At 38.0% G+C, this 21,698-nt stretch overlaps 1 protein-coding gene across 3 annotated transcripts in view; it reads left to right on the forward strand.

Annotated features, from left to right (window-relative positions):
* Positions 1-21,698, forward strand: part of aak1a (AP2 associated kinase 1a) — a 91,492-nt gene that overhangs the window by 50,013 nt on the left and 19,781 nt on the right. The window contains exons 11-18 of one of the 3 annotated variants that reach the window (XM_079826538.1): positions 1,274-1,449; positions 1,794-2,156; positions 4,223-4,416; positions 5,614-5,792; positions 7,256-7,342; positions 17,116-17,184; positions 18,711-18,866; positions 20,899-21,000. In XM_079826538.1, coding sequence (XP_079682664.1) covers positions 1,274-1,449; positions 1,794-2,156; positions 4,223-4,416; positions 5,614-5,792; positions 7,256-7,342; positions 17,116-17,184; positions 18,711-18,866; positions 20,899-21,000 — 1,326 coding nt within the window. The remainder of the gene's footprint in view (positions 1-1,273; positions 1,450-1,793; positions 2,157-4,222; positions 4,417-5,613; positions 5,793-7,255; positions 7,343-17,115; positions 17,185-18,710; positions 18,867-20,898; positions 21,001-21,698) is intronic. The other 2 variants (XM_079826537.1, XM_079826536.1) reach the window with 2 other exon arrangements.

The raw sequence follows: 21,698 nt of genomic DNA on the forward strand, positions 1-21,698 counted from the left end.
ACAGCAACAGTGTCTTACTGAATGATTCAGCGTTTTGAATAAATCGGTTGAATGAATGACTCAATGACTCACTCATTAAGATGGTCACCTGCTGCCCCCTACTGGTGGTTTAGTTTAATGTTTTCTTTCCAACATTTCTTATTTGTATATTCAAAAATATTTAAAACAATCTCATAACCTTTTTCATTGTAAATTATTTAATTTGATTGGCAACAGCCCTATAGTGTCTTATTCTAATTTAATTTATAGATCAAATTTATAAAATGAAAGCTGAAGCGTAGCCTATATTTAATAAGATTATGGAAAAATGCCCTTCATAAAAGGTAAAAATATCACAAATATGCAGATTTAAATATGTTAAAGCTGATATTGCTTCAGAATAAATGATATTTATAACACAAAAAAAATATATATATATATATATATTTTTTTTTTCAAATGTTCCGGACAAGCAAATGTTTTACTCGGACAGGTGAATAACAGATTTACTTGTCCAAAGGACAAGCACGTGAACAGGCTTAATGTCAAGCCCTGCTGGTTAATACATTTATTTTTGTTATTTTACATATTTAATTATTGCAGGTTTGCGTAATATTCTGACTTTGCATTTACTTTTTTTTATTCATTTTGAGGAATACTGAAAGCAAAAACTCACATTTGGTCTAGAACTACAATAACCATCATATTTACACAGCACAACATGGGGATAAGAGAGCTGTCAGTCAATAAATGGGAAAACAAAATGACTTGCCATTTTAAAAGTAATGCATTACTTTACTAGTTACTTGAAAAAAGTAATCTTATTACGTAACTAATGCGTATCCCCAACACTGTTGATAATAATAAGACCTGTTTCTTGAGCAGCAAATCATCATAGGCATCACAGTAGTAAATTAAAATTTTAAATATATTAAAATAGAAACACATTATTTTAAAATGTTATATTTCACCATATTACTGTTTTTAGAATGTGTCATGTAAACATATTAACCTATTGACTTTAACATGTTGTTGACTAAATTACTGTGTAGAATGCAGAGTAATAAATAATAAGAGTTATAAGAGTGAATTTAATATGTATATACCTTGCTGTGGATTAGAACTGTTTGAAGTATATTGAAAATAGAGACCGATTTAAAATAATTTTACTGGAAATATCAAATTGACATTGTGAATATTGTGAGCAAGTATGATAACAGGGGTTTTAGGGTTTCGTGTTTTGTTTTTTTAATTTCAAATTTGTGTTTTATTGTGTTTTTCTATTTGTTTACAGGTGTTAACATGGCTTCCCAGCCTGTTTCTCTTGCCCAATCACAGGTTCCTGTCGCTCAGCAACAAGCCACTCCTATTCCAATACAGGCCACTCCCTCTCCATCCCAGACCACACCCCAGCACGCACAACTTTTTGTACAGCAGCAAAATACAGCCTTCTTTACTGCTCAACAACAGGTAACTGCTACAAAAAGCATTCTGGACATAATATTAAAAATAAAATTATAATTTGAATGGACAATTGACCCGTTTTACTTTCTGAACCTATTTACTTTCTACTACTATCAAATCCAGATTGATAAAAAGTCCTACCTTGGATTTTTCCCCCCTCATCGAATACCCTATTTTCCTCATAAATATGTCACATTATGGAAGTAAAATGGGTTGTGATTGTGGTTTCATGTGAATTTAAAATAAATAATCTGGGAAATGCTATGTAGTGGATTTGAGTTTTTACATTTGCAAAGAGAAGATAATTTTTTGCACCATGTGATGTCAATTGTTGCACCTACCTATTTTAGCAGCATCACTCAACGCTGACCGGCGCCATACCTGCACAAACGGTTGCTTCATCCTCCACCCTTGTTTCTACACACTCTAAACCTAAGAATAGGGCACCCCCTCCACCCATACACCACCCTCAAACCGACCTCCTGACATTATCAGCAACCGCACAGACAAAAAACAAAGCAACGGCCCCAGCTCCGCCTGCAGAGTCTTCACCTAGTAATAACGTAGATGGTGATATCTCTGCGACTGTGTCGGCCCAACCTAAAACCAAAGCTATGGCACCTCCACCCCCTACAGCACATACCTCCACCCCTCCTCCACCTAAAACCACCTCAGCACCATCCGCTGACTCTGAAGTGGACCCAGAGCAGAGGGTAACCCTCCGAACATCTGTATCTGCTCTGTTAGAGTGATTCTCTTTGCTTTATTCTCCTCTTGTTGACTTGCCATGCACCTTAAAACTTGCTCATGGGGGATTTTTTTCTTGTATTTTTTTTTGTCATTTACATTGTCATAAAATCAGTAGGTGTTGAAATTTTCATAAAATCAGTAGGTGTTGACAGGTACTGTATAATTATACATGCAGGGTAAGGTGTCATGTACAAAACAAGGGGAGTTGTTCTATAATAGATTTTATTCAAGGCTGTTGTCATATTGAATTTCACGTAGATGAAAATAAGGCTGTGGGAGATAGACTTATAGTCTTTAAAATGGCATGCCCTGTATAAAGGTTCTAAATCAAATGGAATTTGTAAACTTGACTAGGGCTGCAGGATTAATAATAATAATAATAATAATTATTATTATTATTATTATCATTATTACTACTACTACTACTACTACTACTACTATTACTACTACTTATGGAAGCTTGTTTCCGCCACAGAATAAAAAAAAGTATTCATGACACATTTACAAGTCAGAATTGTGAGATAAAGTGAGTTATAATGTCCAATTCTGAGGGGGAAAAAGACTGACCTTTTTCCTCAGAACTGCAAGTTTATATCACACGATTAACTTATTTTCTTGCAGTTGCGAGTTATAGTCAGAATTGTCAGATATAAACTTGCAATTGCAAGAAAAAAAAGCCAATTACTTTTTATGAAAATTATTAATTACTACTAAATTTAGTAAATACTGAATAAAAAACAATATTACAATATTATTGTACTATTGTAATATTTCACTGTAAAATATATATATTTTTTTACAATTATTTAATAATTTTTTTTATATTTTTATCTTATATTACAGCTGTAAAATTACAATAATTATTTGTATGGCTGTCTTCATTTTCAAACGTTTAATCATCAAGCTTTTATTTTGACGAAATCGCAGGGAACTCGAAAAAAGTATCTTCTGTTTATAAGCACTTACATGTATGGAAAGATGGTTGATGTGTGTTGTGTTCCTAAATTACGTTAAAAACCCAAATGATGTTCATGTGGATCAGCATTTACTGTGAACTGATTCGTTCTGAGAGGCTGCAAACACTGCCGGGTAGTGAACTACTCGCATCTAAGAAAACAGTTTCAAACGCTCTGAAACACTTGATGCATATTTATTTAATTAAATATTGCACGAAAGCTGTTTCGTCAGCTGAACAATTGCCACTGTACAACAGTACAATCCACTGAACACAGCATATGTCTATCTCTGACAGCCTCGTTTTCATGGTGCTACCCTGACTAAAATCTATAACTTTGTCATGAGACATCTGAAGTTCATCTTTGTCAACTCTCATGTTCTTCCAAACACATCTCATTTGTTGTTCTCTTGAAAAACAAAGGAGATGTTTAGCATAATATTCACCTAAAATGAAAGTATTTTTAAATTCCTGAAGTCTGTTTTGTTTGAGGAACAAAGGTTGAAATTTTTAAATGTTATTCAGTGAAGAGCCCTTTGCTCTATTCCTCAAGTTTAAGTTGTGTTTGTAAATTGGTCAAAATATTCTAAGTTTGGCACAAAGGAGGACAATATTTTCAATGAATATCAATTTACATTTCGGTCTGTTATTTACACACATGCTATTGCCTCCAAAGGAGCACAACATTTTTGGAGCACAACAGTGCAAATCCTTATCCACTTCCATTGTATGGAAAAAAAGGTACCCAGGATAAAATGTAAAAAGAAGATTATACAGATTTGGAATAACATGAGGGTGAATAAATGAAATGCTTTAACAGATTATATTTAATGAAAGGTTAATGTCTAACAACAGACATTTAACCTTTCAAAGGTGAACCTTTGGCATTTTCTCATTTTCACAGATTTTCTCATTTCACAGACTTTTTTCAACAAATCAGAGAGATATCAGATTTTTCTCTTTTTTGTATATCTGAAGCTCTCTTTGTTTACCTTTCAAAGACTACCATCTTTTCTACAGAACTTCCACAGGCTTTAATGTTGCTTTGTCTTTATACCTTTCTCTCTATAAAAGTCCATCGCTGGAAGTCGTGGGGCGCATAAAGTCGGCTCTTTGACTCCACCCTCTTCTCCTAAGACCGCCCCAAAGGGAGGCCACAGACGAATTCTGAGTGATGTCACACACAGCACCATATTTGGAGTTCCTGTGAGCAAGTCCACTCAACTGCTTCAAGCTGCTGCTGCAGAGGCCAGCCTTAATAAGTCCAAGTAAATCAAGAAAATTCTTTATCAATAATTCTGTTTAACCATTACGTTATCCAGTATTGAGTAAAGATGAAGATTGTATTGGAGTAAGCACTACATTGACAGTTGATTGGAACTACAATGTAGCAAAGAGCAAAGTGAAAACATTAGGGCAGTTTAAAGGGGTCATGATATATTTCTATTGTTATATGCAGACATTGGATAAAGTATGTTCAGTCTAAAAACACATGTATGTTCTGCTCCTGCATGAGAGGAAATAACTCTCCATACCAGCAGGTAGCAGTAGACTGACGGCCTGACATTGGTCTATGGTCTTAGATGTTTTTACACAAAATCAAAAAGCAAATACTTTTTATTTTCAAGATGATAACATGATGCCTATCGCATACAACATGCTGAGATCATTTGCTTGCTTTCGTCACTTTTTTTTTGTGCACTTGTTTGCGAAGACTGAACAGCCAATCAGATTGATCTCTCTCACAGATGGCTTTGACTGCCACTCGACATGCTCAGTTAGCCAAAAAGGCTCAGATGGGGTCTGACTAGTGCCAGAACACACCGCAAAAAACTGGGCCAACAGACGCTCAACAACAGCCCAACGTTGGCCGACCAGCGGCTTGATGTGTGATGGTCTTAGATGTTTTTACACAAAATCAAAAGGCGAATACTTTTTATTTTCAAGATGATAACATGACACCTCTCACATACAACATGCTGAGATTATTTGCTTGCTTTTAGACTTTTTTTTGTGGGCTTGTTCGGTAAGACTGAACAGCCAATCAGATTGATCTCTCTCAATCTGGGCCAACAGACGCTCAAAAACGGCCCAATGTTGGCCGACCATTGGCTTGATGTGTGATGGTCTTAGATGTTTTTACACAATATTGAATTGAAAATGTGAATAGTTTTTATTTTTGAGGCTTGACACCTCTCTCATGCAACATGCTGAGATCATTTGAGAACTATGTAGCTTACTGCTGTTTTATATATTTATTGTGGAGTGATGCTCCCCAGACAAATCAATGTCTTCGAATGTCATAGTTATGGCATAACCACCTTAAAAATACAGTAGCAAAAGCAACCTGTTCAGTTATAAGGTTTAAAGAGAGAACAATTGACTTCAAAACCAAATTATGACAGTTTTGGTGCAAACTACTTTTTGAAGTTTTCATTGTTGTTTTTTTCTCCTCGTGGATGTAGGTCAGCTAGCACCACTCCCTCTGGTTCTCCATGTTCATCACAGCAGAGTGTTTATCAGACAGGAGAGGCTTCGGGACCCTCAGCTGGGGCCTCAGCATCCTGGAACCCTTTTGGCGATGACAATTTCTCCAAACTCACAGCAGAAGAGCTGCTAAACAAGGATTTTGCCAAATTGGATGGTAAAAGCTATGTTTTCATATGAAATCAAGTACTCCAAGTAATTTTTAGTACAATATTTATTTTAGTTATCCTGCACACTTTCTTTAAACAAACCTCTACAGAGAGACTTCTGAAATTAACTGTGGTGTTCCACAGGGTTCGCTTTTAGGACCAATTCTGTTTTCAATTGACATGCTTCCTCTTGGATCTGTAAATCAAAAACATAATATACATTTTCACTGCTATGCAGATGACCTACAGTTATATTTATCACTGAATTCCAAAGATCTGACTAGTCTGTATGTCCTTCAAGCATGTTTAATAGATTTAGAAAATTGGATGGCCTCAAACTTTCTGCTGTTAAAAACTGATCGAACTGAAGTTGTGATAATTGGTCAGAGCTCGAGTAAAAATCAGATTGAGCTGTTTTTTTCTTCTTCTGAATATTAAGCAGGTATTAATTTGGGTGTTTATTTTGAAACCAGTCTTAATTTTGAATATCATGTTAAGAAGTTCATTCATAAGGTTCATTCTTGTTTGTATCAGTTTAGAAATATTTGCAAGGTGAGGCAGTTTGAGTTTTAATGATACAGTGAAGCTTATTCATGCTTTTATTTCTTCCCGTCTTGATTGACGTAATGCCTTGTTTTCTAATTTAAATGTTAACACTTTACAATAAGGTTTCATTAGTTAACTACATTAGTTAACACAAAGTAATAATGAACTTCTCTTCTACAGAATTTATTCATCTTTGTTAATGTTAATTTCAACATTTACTAATACATTATTAAAATCAAAAGTTGTATTTGGTAACATTAGTTAATGCACTGTGAACTAACATGAACAAACTATGAACAGTTGTATTTTTTATTAACTAACGTTAACAAAGATTAACAAATACAGTAACAAATGTATTGCTCATGGTTAGTTCATGTTAGTTAATACATGAACTAATGTTAACAAATAAAACCTTATTGTAAAGTGTTACCATTTAAATCATCTAACTGTGCTGCAGCCAGACTATTGACATGAACAAAGTTATTTAATCATATTACACATTTGAGCTTCTTTACATTGTTTAGCTGTTCATTTTAGGATTGATTTTAATATTTTATTGTTGACATGCAGCGCATTAAATGGTTTGGCGCCTATGTATTTAGCTGAGCTTTTGAGACCTTACAAAACAGTGAGATGTCTTAGATCTTCCTTTAACATTAGAGCTGCTGAATGAAAAAACTTATTTGTATAGATATGGTTTTAGTATTTTGTGATGTCTTTTTGTGTGTTCTGGGGTTTGATATTTGCATTTTGTTTGTTCATATGTTGTGTATATCTATTCATGAATGTATTCTTAATGATTGTGTTCTTATATTGTGTAAAGCACTTAATGCATTGCAGCTTTAAAAGTGCTATACAAATAAAATGTTACTTACTTACTAATACTTATGTGTGTATGTATGTGTATGTGTTTGTGTGTTTCCAGCTAAGATGGCAGAGAGATCGTGTCCTGAAAATCAGATTTCTGGGTTGCAGTCTGTGTCTTCCAATAAAGGCTTTCTTCAGGGAGGAGGTACAGTCTATTTATCACTCTCTCTCTGTCTATTTCTCTTTCTGTCCCAGTGCCTGCTGGGAATCTGTTTATGCTTAAGACAGAACTGCACTGCAAAATTATTTTGTTTTTCCACTTTCAAAGCAATGTTATGGCACAAATGCTGTTAACTTCTACTGAACCTGAAACAAATTCAACCAATGGGTTCTGCTGGATTTTCAGTATGGGGGATAGTCCTCCACAATTTACTGCAAACTCTGAAATGGGATGACAAATTTTCACAATCCTTGTAATTCCCAATGGATCAAGTCCCACCCTACATTTTTGTCTTGAATATCCTGTTTCACCCAGAAACATGCCACGTTGCAGAAGAAAAGGGGCTGAGAATGTTGATTCACTTTCAAAGTCTTTTGAGAGACTTTAAAAAGCAGTAATGTACTTGACCTCTTCTAGCCTTCCAGAAATAAAGTAACATGCATCTTACCTGCTAGCAGCATTGTGATAAGCCTTTCCTCTTCCTATTTATATGTAGATAAAGACAGATACAGCACTCTTTCCACCTGGATTCTTTGTAACATTGTAGAGCTGTGTCAGCAATCAGTTAAATAGTACATTCTGATCAAGATTGTTATTGGGTGTCTTGATTAAGACCCTTTAAAAGGTATAGTTTCTCTTTGTTGTGATTTGTGTCAAAAGGAGAATGTGAAACTTTTGGTGAGACCAATTTACGTTTAGGGATTTAGACAAACTTTGGTGAGTACTGTAACTCACCATTTGCGTGACAGCCATTAATGATATCTGAAAGACTGCGGCTTTTTGAGGAGAGGTGTACTATTTCTTTACTACAGTGATCAGCCTTACAGCTTTCACCTGGTTGATGATAAAACTATCAAAATCCAATAGACTTGCATAGGAGGAGGAACCCGAGCCATTTCCAAAGACCATAACATCATAGAGACTTGGGTCTGGGCTCTTCTGACATGGGTCTGTAAGCAACTGTCTAGCAACACCCTAGCAACCTCTCACTCTATCTGTCACATGGTAATCGACTTAAAGGGTTCACCCAAAAATGAAAATTAGCCCATGATTTACTCACCCTCAAGTCAGCCTAGGTGTTATAATAAAAATGTCCTGGCCCTTCCAAGCTTTATAATGGCAGTCAATGGCTGAGTCGGTTTTGAAGTCCATAAAAGTGCATCTATCCATCATAAAAGTAATCCACACGGCTCCGGGGGGTTAATCAAGGCCTTCTGAAGCTAAATGATGCATTTGTGTAAAAATATCCATATTCAAAATTTTAAAAACTAAAATAACTCATTGGCTAATTTTCATTTTTGGGTCAACTATCCCTTTAAAGGCCCTAAAAAAGGAGTATTGTGTCGTCATTCTCATTCTCAGATCATTTTTTTTTTTTTGAAACATCGTAAAAGTAATCCATATGAACTGAATGGTTTAAAGGTGCAGTGTGTAGTATTTATGATGATCTATTAGCAGAAATTCAATATACAATATTTTGTTTTCAGTGGAGTATAAAGACCTTACATAATGAACTGTTATGTTTTTATTACCTTAGAATGAGCCATTTTTATCTACATACACCACGGTTCCTCTTACAGTGAAGTCGCCATTTTGCGCCGTCATGTTTTTACAGTAGCCCTGAATGGACAAACTGCTCTACAGAGCACAAGCTACACTCTGATGTCTCAGACGACAACATTTTTGTCCTTTGTCGGCTACCGTAGCTTCTCTACATGCTTCGAAAGGGAGGGGTGAGTGGTGGGCATTTGCAATTCACAACCTCACTGCTAGATGCCGATAAATTACACACTGCACCTTTAATCTTCCGAAAACACACGATCATTTTATATGATGAACAGGTTTAATTTAGGCGTTTATTCACTATAAACATTGATCAACACACACATACAACTCATTAAATATACTAAATACGGTAAATGGAAGCTCAGACGTGCTTGCTTGATGCGTGAGAAGAGATCCAATGACGTTTGTTCTCGTATCAGGCAAGCACATTTGAGATTTCACAAGAACCAGTGAGGTTTGTTCTCACGCATCAAGAAAATACAGTTGATCTTCTCGGCCCAGTTTTTCAAAAGTAATCTGACTGGATTTCGGCTATAGGATTGGATCAAATTGTCAGTTTGTGTTGTCCAAAACTTTTTAGTAAGATACCTTCAGGATTAACCTGATCCCAGTAGAGTGGTGGACTTCAGGAACAAAAATGTGATACTAATTTAAAACCGGTCAAAAAATACAAAATTAGTAATAAGTAATATGCACGAAAATGTTTATTTTGCTCATGATTAGTTTAACTGTTAAAGCAATGAATTAGAAGTAGACATTATTAGGCTACCTATTAAACCTTTCGGTACAGTAAAGTAAAAAAAGTGATTCTAGCGCCATAAAATAGTCCCCCAAACAGCTGTCAATATCAAACAAAAATAATATATTTAATTTTAAGTGTTTTTTTTTAATCACTGTATATAAACTACATCATCAAAGATGAACCAGTCAAAAGTAGTTTCTAACAATGGCATTCCTTATTGCACGTATATTTGTTTGTCTTTGTTCTGGGTCACATGTAGGGTGACCACCATCAAACAAACCAAATGTGTGACTAATTTTGTGTGGGACAATGTGGGACATGTCACCAACACTAAAACATAACCTGAAACTGTTGTATAATCTTTATTTTACATGTCATTTAAATTCAACATCATTGAGCCCAAAGGCAGCAGGCATCATGCAGATAACTATTTTTGAAACAGTTCTGACCAAGTCCAACTAAAATCCAACAAAATAAATAATGAACAAATAAAACATAAAACAACATGAAATGAGTTAATTTACAGTCTTATATATTAATTTATATTATATATTAAGAATTTAACCAATTTACAGAATTATCCATTCGTTTTCTGACAGGGAACACATGGAACGCTCCACATTTTGATTGACAGCCGTCACAACCTACTACACAACTCCTTTCTTTTCAACCATTGGATAGGATTTCAAAAACGTCTGTTTTATTTGTGTAAGGCTGGATGTTACTTCTGATGAAGCTCTGAAACGCTGTTAAATATAGGTGAAAAACGATGCCACAAAAAGAATAAATAAAATGCTTTTTTTAAAAAGGTAAAAGAATGCATGCATGTTTTCTTAATATGATCATTAAGAACCAACAGACTGATTAAAATGCGGTACAAGGGGTGAAAATGCTGGGCGGGACAACGCAAAGCAGGACGGGTGGTCACCCTAGTCACATGAGGGGCTACATAAACATGGGGATATGGTAATGGGAGGAAAAATATTAGATGGAAGAAAACATTGAATTGAATGCTTTTGTATTATTTCGCTAATGTTTTTTATTCCCCCAAGAAACTTCGTATTCGCTCTCAAAACTTGAGTTCTTTGCAAATGAATGCACAGTTTCTTGGGGTAACAAAACGTTGAACTAAATATATTATATAAATTATATATTAAAGGGGTGGTAAAACACATTCTTTTGAAGGCTTGACTGTGTTTGTGGGGTGCACTGTAACATGTGTTCATGCTTCGTTTAAAAAAAAAATTGCCTTATTTTTCATATATTTGACCTTTATTCTACACTGCTCTGTCCCTCCTTGTAAAACGGTCTGATGCTTTCCGGGTTGTATGAAGCCAGTCCCTCAAAAATACGCGATGGGCTCAGATTGGTTAGCTGGCCCAGTGTGTTGTGATTCGCTAAACGCCTAGTGCACGTATGTCGGAAACGTCACGCCCCTTACCGGAGGCTGTGCTTTGGTCAGTATTAGAAACAACGGCGTCAATAAAACCATACCAATCTGAGCCCGAATCAGACCCAGAACATTTGAGTGAAGATGATCGAGCAGAACCTGTTCAGTCCTCAAGAGTAAAGACTGCGGATCTATAATGATCGCTACTGAATGGCACTTTAACTTTTGTATTTTTAGAACGATTATAGCCAAATATCTGTCGCAAGAACTAACCCAAAACGAACACTAAGCACTGGCTTTAACTAGTAAGTTAGCCAAATCACACACAGAACCATGTTTAGCATGCCTGTAGATAAACAATACATAAAAGCTCTAATCAAAGAATCATTTACACTAATGTCAGGTTCGCTGTTGAGATTTTAACGTTAGTGTTTGTAACGTTAGGTGTTCGTCGGATAACGTTAAGTATGAATGAGCATTTAACAGACTGGTTTGCAGAACAGCGCTGTCATCTGTTTACTTCCTTGCTACAACCTATTACAGGAAAACACATCGATGAAATATAAATCAGACTTACAGGTTGTGGCCCGTGAACAGCTTCTGTTTGTAAATCCAGCTTTCAGGACAAGCCGTTGTGCATATCCTGTATTGAACTCGCGAAGTTTGTGGAAGTTTGTGTTGTCCTCCGTGAAATGTGCAGCGCGCGCGTTATGCATCCACGCACCGGCAGTGTTTTTTTCACGCAGCTGACGTTGTGCAAATCTGGCATTGAAATTGCGAAGACGGTGGATGTTTTCCTCTGTTAGATGTGCTGCAGGGAGCCCTGCGCGCGCCTGATTCGCCGCTGACTCAAACACACGTGCATATAACATGTTTTATGTTAAACGCTCTGCAACGCACCCCCGTCCCAAGGAAGGCTGAACAGAGCAAGTACCCCAGACCTGCAATCCGGATGAATATAACAGCGTTTCCTCGGCATCGCGGCAACAACACTCCAGCCTAACTATACCACAACAGCGCCGCGATACAAAATGGCGCCCCCGACCCCCCTATTTAATATTCTCGGAGGGGTTTATGTAAATATTGAGCCTGTTGATGTCACCAACCCTGGAGGAATGTGTGTAGTCGCCTACTGGCCGTTTGCTGTAGTTCTTAGAAACTGATTTCTTTAAAAGCAAATATCTCCCTTTGCTTTAAACTTTGAACGTTGTAACTTTGCAGATGTTGTTTATGCTCAAGCAGCAACATTACACGTTAGCTAAAGTTAGAATAGTGAAATTGTGGTTTACCACCCCTTTAAAATATATAATTTTGGGGGATTTGAATTATTTTTTCCACATGTCTCTTTAGTGCCTTAAGGATCTGATTGTTTAAAGGAATTTGAAAATGAAAGGGAAATAAAAATACTTAAAGTCACCCACATTGTCTCTTCTATCTGTTGTTCTTTACATAGCTATCAGTCTACTTTGTCAAATCTAACCTAATTAAGACACTGGTAATCCAGATTTGGTAATCTGAAAAAGTGTGTTATCTGGATCAGGGTGATCAATCCTATTTTGCTTTAAAAAAACGGCACAAAAGTAAGATGGATTACATGATCCTAGAAAACAAAACCTGGGATTTTCAAATTCAGATCATTCTGATTCTCCAGATTACATTTTTTTAACAACTGGGCCCTGTTTACCATATGTGTTGTGCTCTGTTCAATGTTTATATTGAAATAATAAAAATAATAATAAAAGTAAATATACTGAATACCACTCTCCACAAATCTAGTTAACTCTTTCATGGCCTTTGTGTGAGGCGTTCGAGTGTTACTATTATTTAGTGTGAATTTATCATTGATTTATTTGGTTAAGAATTACAGGTCCTCTTTTGTATACTATTTGTGAAAAGACAAAAAAAGACAATTATATTTAAACAACATATTCTGCTACACTGTATATACTGGCACATTATGGTACATAAATATTCTTTTAAATGTTATTTTTTCTTTTTGACTTTTAGTGTTAGAATTTGTATGTAAAAGAGAAGCATGTGTGATGATTCTCTGCAGAAAGCACAGAGAGTGGATTAACGCTCGCAAGTCTTACGTAAGCACAGTCTAGTAATCCTCTCTGAATCTGATGACACACTAGATCATGCTGGGTAAAATTAAGGCACAGGTAAACCGCAGCCGGTCATGAAATTGGCAATCATGTGTAGCGTAGCTCCACGGAGATCTACGACACACACTTTTCCCAACATTAGTTAGTAGCCATATCTAGGGACCAATTTAGACCAGTACGCAATCTTCTTGGAACAACTGAATAACAATATGATTAAAACCCACTCAGAATGCCCAAGAAACTATGTAGCTATGCCCTGGCAACCGCTCACAACGCCCTAGTTGAGTCTGTTTACTCAAAGTAGGAGTGGTGTTCTCTAAGATTTGAAGACCTTCCTTGATTCAATTATGCTTAAAGATTGATGGTTTGCTCTCTGCCTTAGTGAAAGGGGGGGAGCGAGCGTTCTGCTGTTCTGTGTCCTGAGTACCCCCCTCCTCTCCCCATACCCTCATCCCAAAGTCCTCCTTTCGATCACAAAGACTGTGAGTAAGACTCCAGCATTGTAACAAAGAGTCCGTTTCTCAACTGATCCGCATGCATCTGGTTGAATGAAACCCTGACAGTTGCACCATTCCGAACGTTTGCCAGTTTAACTAATAGCTTGTCTGGTAGTCGAGTACTGTACCTCCCCTCTGCTTGAGTTTTAACCCTGTGAAGTATGGATTGTCTGTCTAACATGAATAATAGGTTTGTTTCAAACTGTAGTATGCTACACCAGTGGTTCTCAATCCTGTTACTGGAATCCCGCTCCACAAAACTGCTGCTTTTAATGTGTCCCTAATCAAATAAGATATTCAATATGTGCAGTGCTAGGGGGTCCCAGGAACAGGGTTGAGATGCGTTTTGCTACACGACCTCAGTTAAGTATTTCACACAGTGTGTTCTGTTGTATACTGCATGTTCTAGCAAATGTGGTAGGTCATTTGGCTATTCCAAGCACACAGAAAATACTATGCACTGTATACCTGCTGCATACTGAAGAAATTTGGGTTCAAGTAGTATGCCATGAACACAACTACTCTCTCTCTTTTTGTCTGGATTTTGTTGGGTTTTTCAGTTTGTGCTCTTGCATTCTTGTTTTTTTTTTTTCTACAGGATTCTGTATGATTAATGCTTAAACTGTGAGAACTACTTTTGACTTCACTCAATCCTGCTCCTGGATGGACACTGACCTCCAGAGTTTGGCTTCAACCCTAATTAAGTACCTGAAACAGATAATCAAGGTCTTCAGGGCCTCTACTAAAACTTTCAGGCAGGTGTTTGAGGCGATCAGAGCTAAACTCTGCAGGACATTGGCCTGCAGTGTTTCGGGCAGGAGCAGGATTGGACACCCCTGGCATAACTCTCCTCTTCACACTGTATACTCTTCTGTCCTAACTGTTTCCTCTCTCTGCTCATAACTTTCACCTATCTCTTTTTCACTGTCTCTTCTCTCTCTCCTCACTGCTACATTTCTCCTCCCCTCATGGTTACCTTTCTCTTCTCCTCTCCTTTCTGTCTCCTATCTTCCCCAATTCCTTATCCCCTTCTCACAGTCCTCTCCTCTCCTCTCTATCTCTGTTCTCCTCTCCTACTTCTTACCATCCCCCTCTCCTCCTCACTGTCTCTTATCTTTACTGCCCCCTCTCCTCCTCACTATCTCTGTTCTCCTCTCCTTACTGTGTTATCTCCTCATTTTCTTCTCTCCTCTCCTCCTTGCGTTCCCCACTCTCCTCCTCACTATCTTTTCTCCTCTCTTTATTGTCTCATCCTCTCCTCAGTGTCTCCTCTCCTCCTTACTGTCCCCACTCTCCTCCTCACTCTCTGTTCTCCTCTCTTTATTGTCTCCTCTCCTCCTCACAGTCTCCTATCCTCCTTACTGTCCCCATTCTCCTCCTCACTATCTGTTCTCCTCTCTTTATTGTCTCATCCTGTTCTCACTGTCTCCTCTTCTCCTTACTGTCCCCACTCTCCTCCTCACTCTCTGTTCTCCTCTCTTTATTGTCTCCTCTCCTCCTCACGGTCTCCTCTCCTCCTTACTGTCCCCACTCTCCTCCTCACTGTCTGTTCTCCTCTCTTTACTGTCTCCTCTCCTCCTCACTGTCTCATCTCCTTACTGTCCCCACTCTCCTCCTCACTATCTGTTCTCCTCTCTTTATTGTCTCATCCTGTTCTCACTGTCTCCTCTCCTCCTTACTGTCCCCACTCTCCTCCTCACTATCTGTTCTCCTCTCTTTATTGTCTCATCCTGTTCTCACTGTCTCCTCTTCTCCTTACTGTCCCCACTCTCCTCCTCACTATCTGTTCTCCTCTCTTTAATGGCTCCTCTCCTCCTCACTGTCTCCTCTCCTCCTTACTGTCTCCACTCTTCTCCTCACTATCTGTTCTCCTCTCTCTTTATTGTCTCATCCTCTCCTCAGTGTCTCCTCTCCTCCTTACTGTCCCCACTCTCCTCCTCACTATCTGTTCTCCTCTCTTTATTGTCTCATCCTGTTCTCACTGTCTCCTCTTCTCCTTACTGTCCCCACTCTCCTCCTCACTATCTGTTCTCCTCTCTTTAATGGCTCCTCTCCTCCTCACTGTCTCCTCTCCTCCTTACTGTCCCCACTCTCCTCCTCACTATCTGTTCTCCTCTCTTTAATGGCTCCTCTCCTCCTCACTGTCTCCTCTCCTCCTTACTGTCCCCACTCTCCTCCTCACTATCTGTTCTCCTCTCTTTAATGGCTCCTCTCCTCCTCACTGTCTCCTCTCCTCCTTACTGTCCCCACTCTCCTCCTCACTATCTGTTCTCCTCTCTTTATTGTATCATCCCCTCCTCACTGTCTCGCTTCTCTTTACAGTCTCCTATACTTACTCTTCTAACTGTCTCTTCTCCTCACTCTCTACTCTCCTCCTTTCATGTCCTATCCACCTCACTGTCTGCTCTATTTTCTTCTCCTCTCCTCTCCTCTCCTCTCCTCTCCTCTCCTCTCCTCTCCTCTCCTCTCCTCTCCTCTCCTCTCCTCTCCTCTCCTCTCCTCCTCATTGTTTCTCCTCTCATCTCTTTACTCTCTAATCTCCTTTCTTTTTTCCTTATTGTCTCTTCCCCCCATGGTCTCATTTGCTGTCTTCTGTTTCCTCTCCTCACAGTCTCCTCTTTTTGTTTCCTTCATCACTCTCTCCTTACTGTCTCCTTGTCTACTCTCCTCTCTGTTTCCCTTCTCCTTCTCAAGATCTCTGTTCTCCTCTCTTCTCTTTACGGTCTCCTCTCCTTCTTTCATCTCTTATCTCCTCACTGTCTCTCTCCTTTTCTCACTCTTGTCTCTATTTTACTTTCTATTCTTCTCTTTATTGTCTCCTCTCTACCTCACGGACTCATTTCTTCTCCTTTTCTTTTCTTTTCTTTTCTTTCTTTCTTCATCCTCTCCACCTATTTTCTCTTCTCCTCACTGTTTCTTCTCTCTTCCCTTCTCCTCACTGTCTCCTCTTCGCTCATGGAGTAGAGAAGTTGATTGAGGGTTTGAAGTCTCCAGAGCCCTCTTCCTCCCTGATCCTCCCTGACCTTCCCTTGAATGACCCCTTCAGCCCTGCAGACTGTAGTCATGGTAACCAGCCGCTTGTCTGTTTATTGTTGTTTTTTGTCTGTAACCCCACAACCGATATTGCCTCACTGGCCTTCATTGGTCTTTAATGGTGATTGTTTTCTCAGTTCAGCTCAGAGTAACACCTGGAACTCCTGGATGTCCCTAATCGTCCCCCTTTCTGACTTACTCCTTCCTGTCTGTAATTATAACCCCACTGCAGTTTAATCTCTCATGTCTGTATAGTTGTTGTAAACTTTGTCTTCATCAGACATCTGTATATCTTTGAATGATCTGGTTCAAAGAGTGCTGCTTCATGCATGGAGTGAATTGACATCGCCATGACCATCTCTCCTTTACTTTTGCTACATAAAACGTCATATTAGTCTCTTCTCTTTTTTTTCTTTCTGCAGTTGGGACGGATTCTCTGATCCCTGGTCTGGATCCTCTACAGACTGATCCTGGGTCAGCTGCACTACCAGGTCAGCAATTCTGTAAATATTTATCCTATGTTTTATACAGCAGCTCACTCAAGCACTGAATCTGCTGACATTAGGCTGGGAAAATCGGATGACATTATCACTTCCAGTTATGAATCTCCATTGAAATTAGGTACCTTTGTTATTACTCTAAGTATTAAATTTGAGTCAAAGTGCAGCACATGGATAGTGTTGTCGCATGGTACTTTACTTTTTGGTAGGGTTACTTTTCTCACTGATCTGGCTGGATCACAGGTTTGTGATTTACTGTATAAGGCATACCATTTTTGAATTTTATTAAGATTTGGCAGGGTTGGGCAGATTTTCTGCACTGTTTCAGGCCTTTAAAGTTATTAGATTTACAGCCCAGTGTTTTCTATGTACTGTGAAATAGAGCTGGATCCATGGTCCATTAAAATCCTTTGTTCACTGTGGTGTTCATAAAAAAGGGAATCAACAACAGTAGTTCAGTCCCACTGATTAAAACATTTCTGCACAATAACCACATGACCTCGTCTGTCCTTATTAGCAGTGAAATAACTTGTCATCGCTTGCTGATGAGAACATGTGGATGGTTTGGTTGAATGATAAATACTTAATTATTTTGGCAGCAAAGAGAATGAACCAATGGCACATTGTTGTTCATACTAGGGTGATGACCTATGTCTTTAAAAGCCTCAAAATGCTGTGTCACCTTTCTTGATATTGCAGTCCAGGTTGGACTATGTTGTTGTCTGTTTTTATTGTGAGTAGAGCCACCTGGTGACCAAATGGCTAACTACATCCCAGTGTGTATCACATAACTTCATTGATTATTCCCAGTGTGTCTCTCATGGCTGTAGGTGTACTTGAGCCTATGCTGTCGCACCAGTAGTTATTATTTGTTTGATTTGCATCACTGACATTGTTGTGGTCCCCAAAAACTATTTTGAAGCTTGATAGCATTTATTCAGTAGTCATTATTTTGACAGGAATGTTGTTTTACTCTTTCAAGTGGTTTTAGGCCTCAAACATAATTTGCAGAAGTGTAAGAATTCAGATATCAGTTTCGCATTTTAAACTGTACTCTTACATTGGTCTGGTGGTAACAATGTAATAACGGAATCCAGTCATAAAAATGGAATTTCCTATGTAACGCGTAATGTCACGAAATTTGGATGAATAAATAAGTAGGGCTGAATACTTAATCAAATCGCTATATGGACTAGTGTCTGTGAACTGCACTCTTTGTGTGAATGAGTGGCGCGGTTTCGTCTACTACACATGCTCAAAATAAAAAATATTTTATTAATAAGACTTTATCTCAGAAATATATTACTATTGTTCAGTAAACAGAGCAGAGCTTCTCTTTGATTTCTCACTGCCACCTTCTACCCATCCTCTTTATACTTCCTTTGCACTCTGTTTTATCTGTCCCATCTGAACTTTTTTGTCTCTCTCTTTATATTCTCAATCTTTTATTTCTCTTGTCACTCTTCCTTCTGTTATCTGTCATTCTTTATTCTTCATGCTTGCCCTATGTCCTCCAGAATCCTTGGTTGGACAGGATTCTCTTTTGGATGGGCCGCTTCTCTCCCTCCCCTCCACTGGGGGTCTAATACTGGCTTCATCCCCCTCATCTCTCCCTGCACCATCTATGGACCAGTTTACTACTACTGCTTTGAGCAGTGGACAGTCCCACCAGGGTAAGAACCATATGCACACTCACCTCAGCTGCATGCCGTATATGTAACGAGCCATAGATTGTAAAGTTTGATTGTTGTTTGTTTATGAAAAAAAATTCAAAATGTGCTCCCCTTTGGCTTATTTGGCTTATCCCCTGATCTGGGGATAAAACTAATAGCTATGCAAGTTCGATTTCACACATTGCTGCACTCCAAATTGTGTCCCAACCCAAATATTATGCTTTAAAAGTCAAAGGTTCGACTCGATGGGTTCAGTTCCCAGGTATTGCATGAAATGTAAACGCCTAAAGTCTTTGGATAAAAAGCATCTGCCAAATGCATACATGCAAATGCATAGAGGTTCTTCTACTTTGGTCAGTTCAACTACTGTCATGACGGAGCAACAGTTTAAAGAAAAAGATATTGAGTAAATTTGATCTTAATAATATTTACAAGTTTTTGTCTCCACTCCAGAAATATCAAGCAGCACAACTGTTTTCAACATTGATAATAATAAAAAAAAGTTTCTTGAGCAGCAAATCAGCATATTAGAATGATTTCTGAAGGATCATGTGATACTCAGGCCCTGTTTACACTTTTTCGTTTTAACACAGCGTTTTAAAATGAAAATGATCCTTGTCCATGCTGGCGTTTCCACTGCGTTTCAGAAATAATCTCCATCCACACTACACGACCGAAACGCATGTCAGATGACCATTTGTGCATGTGCATACAAGTGTAAGCAGTGACTCATCTAGAAGAGGGCTCTAATAATAGCTTGCCTTTTGCGCATGTAGAATTTTAAAGGTGGCAGATTCCGCCATAGTCGTTGCCTGGGTTACGTATGTGTGGGGCGGAGCTATCAAAACAGGGGCGTGTTTGTTTTGGTGATTTGAAATCAACATCGGTTACCAGAAAGCACTTACCCCACCTTTAAAATGCAGAATTTTAACTGCACAATGGCTGTTATAAAGGACAACAAAAGTCAACAAAGCTTGCAATTCAGTCTCCATATTATTACTATATCGTCGATGCTGGTCTGTTACAGAGTCGTTGAGAGAGACGCCTCTGGTCTGTTATGTTCGTGTTCCGGTAGCGTAATGGTCATATGATAGGGGCTTGAACCAGGGAAGGATACGCAATGATCCAGAAGACCCAATTAAGGAGCAAATGTTTGCAGCCACGCCATCGTTTTCAAAAGTCTCAGTTTTGGTCCGTTTACTCTGAAACGCAACCCCGGGGTCTGCAGTGTTTCCAAAAGTCTCTGTTTTCAAGGTGTCGAAAACTCCAGAGTAGTGTAGAAGCCAGGCGTAACCGTAGCAAAAGTTATGCGTTTTAAAACGAAAACCCACTAGTGTAAACAGGGCCTGAAGACTGGAGTAATGGAGCTGAAAATTCAGCTTTCCCAACACCGGAATAAATTACAGTTTAAATATTTTCAAATAGAAATCGTTTATTTTAAATTGTGATAATACAGTATTTCACAATATTACTATTTTTACTGTATTTTTGAAAATAAATTGTAAAATGTGTAAATAAATAAATGCAGCCTTGGTGAGAGACTTCCATTCAAAAACATTAGGAGTAGTGTATGTATGAGACCAAACATACAACATAAAGCATTGACAATGACAAGCAAGTAGGTAACAAGACCCAATCAGCCAATCGGGACATATTTCATGTTTCAATGTATAGTCAGTGGAGTGTGATTTTGGACCAATAAGATTCGCAATGGGTGGAGCTTCCCAACGAAACACAGCCAAAATGAAATTTCAATTAGCCTGTGATAAAAAGTTTTAGTTTTTGCCGAGCAAATAAACAAAATTGGTCTACACTGCTAAAATGGTGAAAAATTGTGCTCAGAATAGGCCATGACAAATGAAGCACTATATTTTTCTGAAGTCTATTTACGCGTTTTAAGGACCATCTCTTGCATTACTGACCTGTTCTTGCTTATTATCACTCTTTCTCCCCTCTCCAACACTCTTCTTAATCTCTGTCTTTTTTTATTTCCTCTCCGCCGGTCTGCTGCGGCACTAACCTCTTCCTGCAGCCTCTCCCCTCTCAGCCTTCCAGTCCTCTGAGACTGGGGACCAAAGCTCTGATAACCAGTTTGACCCAATTCCAGTGCTTATCTCCAAAAGCTCCAGCCAAGGTAAGGGAGTTTGGATAACAGCAAAAGTTTTTGGAAGAGGGCACATCCTTTATTTACGGATTCTAATTCTCACTGAAGTGCAGGCATATGGTTGCAAACTTTTTGACTGATCAAATTGAAAGTGGTGTTGTACAGTTAGATAGTTCCGAGAAGCTGGTGTTTTTGACGTTTTTGAACACTTGTTTAAGTTGAATCTGGATGACCAGCATTTGAGTAACGCAAAATAATAGGAAACACTCCTTTGATACATGTTTAAATTTCTCCATTGCAAACTATTCTCGCCCTGTCGCAGTCATTGTTAAATGGGTGAATCAAATACGTGTCGGTCATATTTCACAAAAAAATCCAAAGACAAAAGAAAATGCAGTTGTGTTTGCATTGTGACACCTTAATATCTTTAGTGTTTTCCTTTTGAGATTTTTCCCATTATTGTCAGTGGTTATTTATTAAAAATAAATAAATAATCAACCTAACATACTGTAATACAGATTAAATTGATGAATTATTGAATTACCGTAATAAAGTATAATACATTATAATACATTATATTTATTTATTTATTTATATATATATATTTAGTTATACCATTCAAAACTTTGGGGTCAATATTTTTTTAAGAAATTGTAATGCTTTTATTTAGCATGGATGCATTAAATTGCATAATTAAGTTAAGACATTTATAATGTTCCAAAATATTT

The sequence above is a fragment of the Gobio gobio genome, assembly GCF_949357685.1.
Source record: "Gobio gobio genome assembly, chromosome: 10".
NCBI classification, from domain to species: domain Eukaryota; kingdom Metazoa; phylum Chordata; class Actinopteri; order Cypriniformes; family Gobionidae; genus Gobio; species Gobio gobio.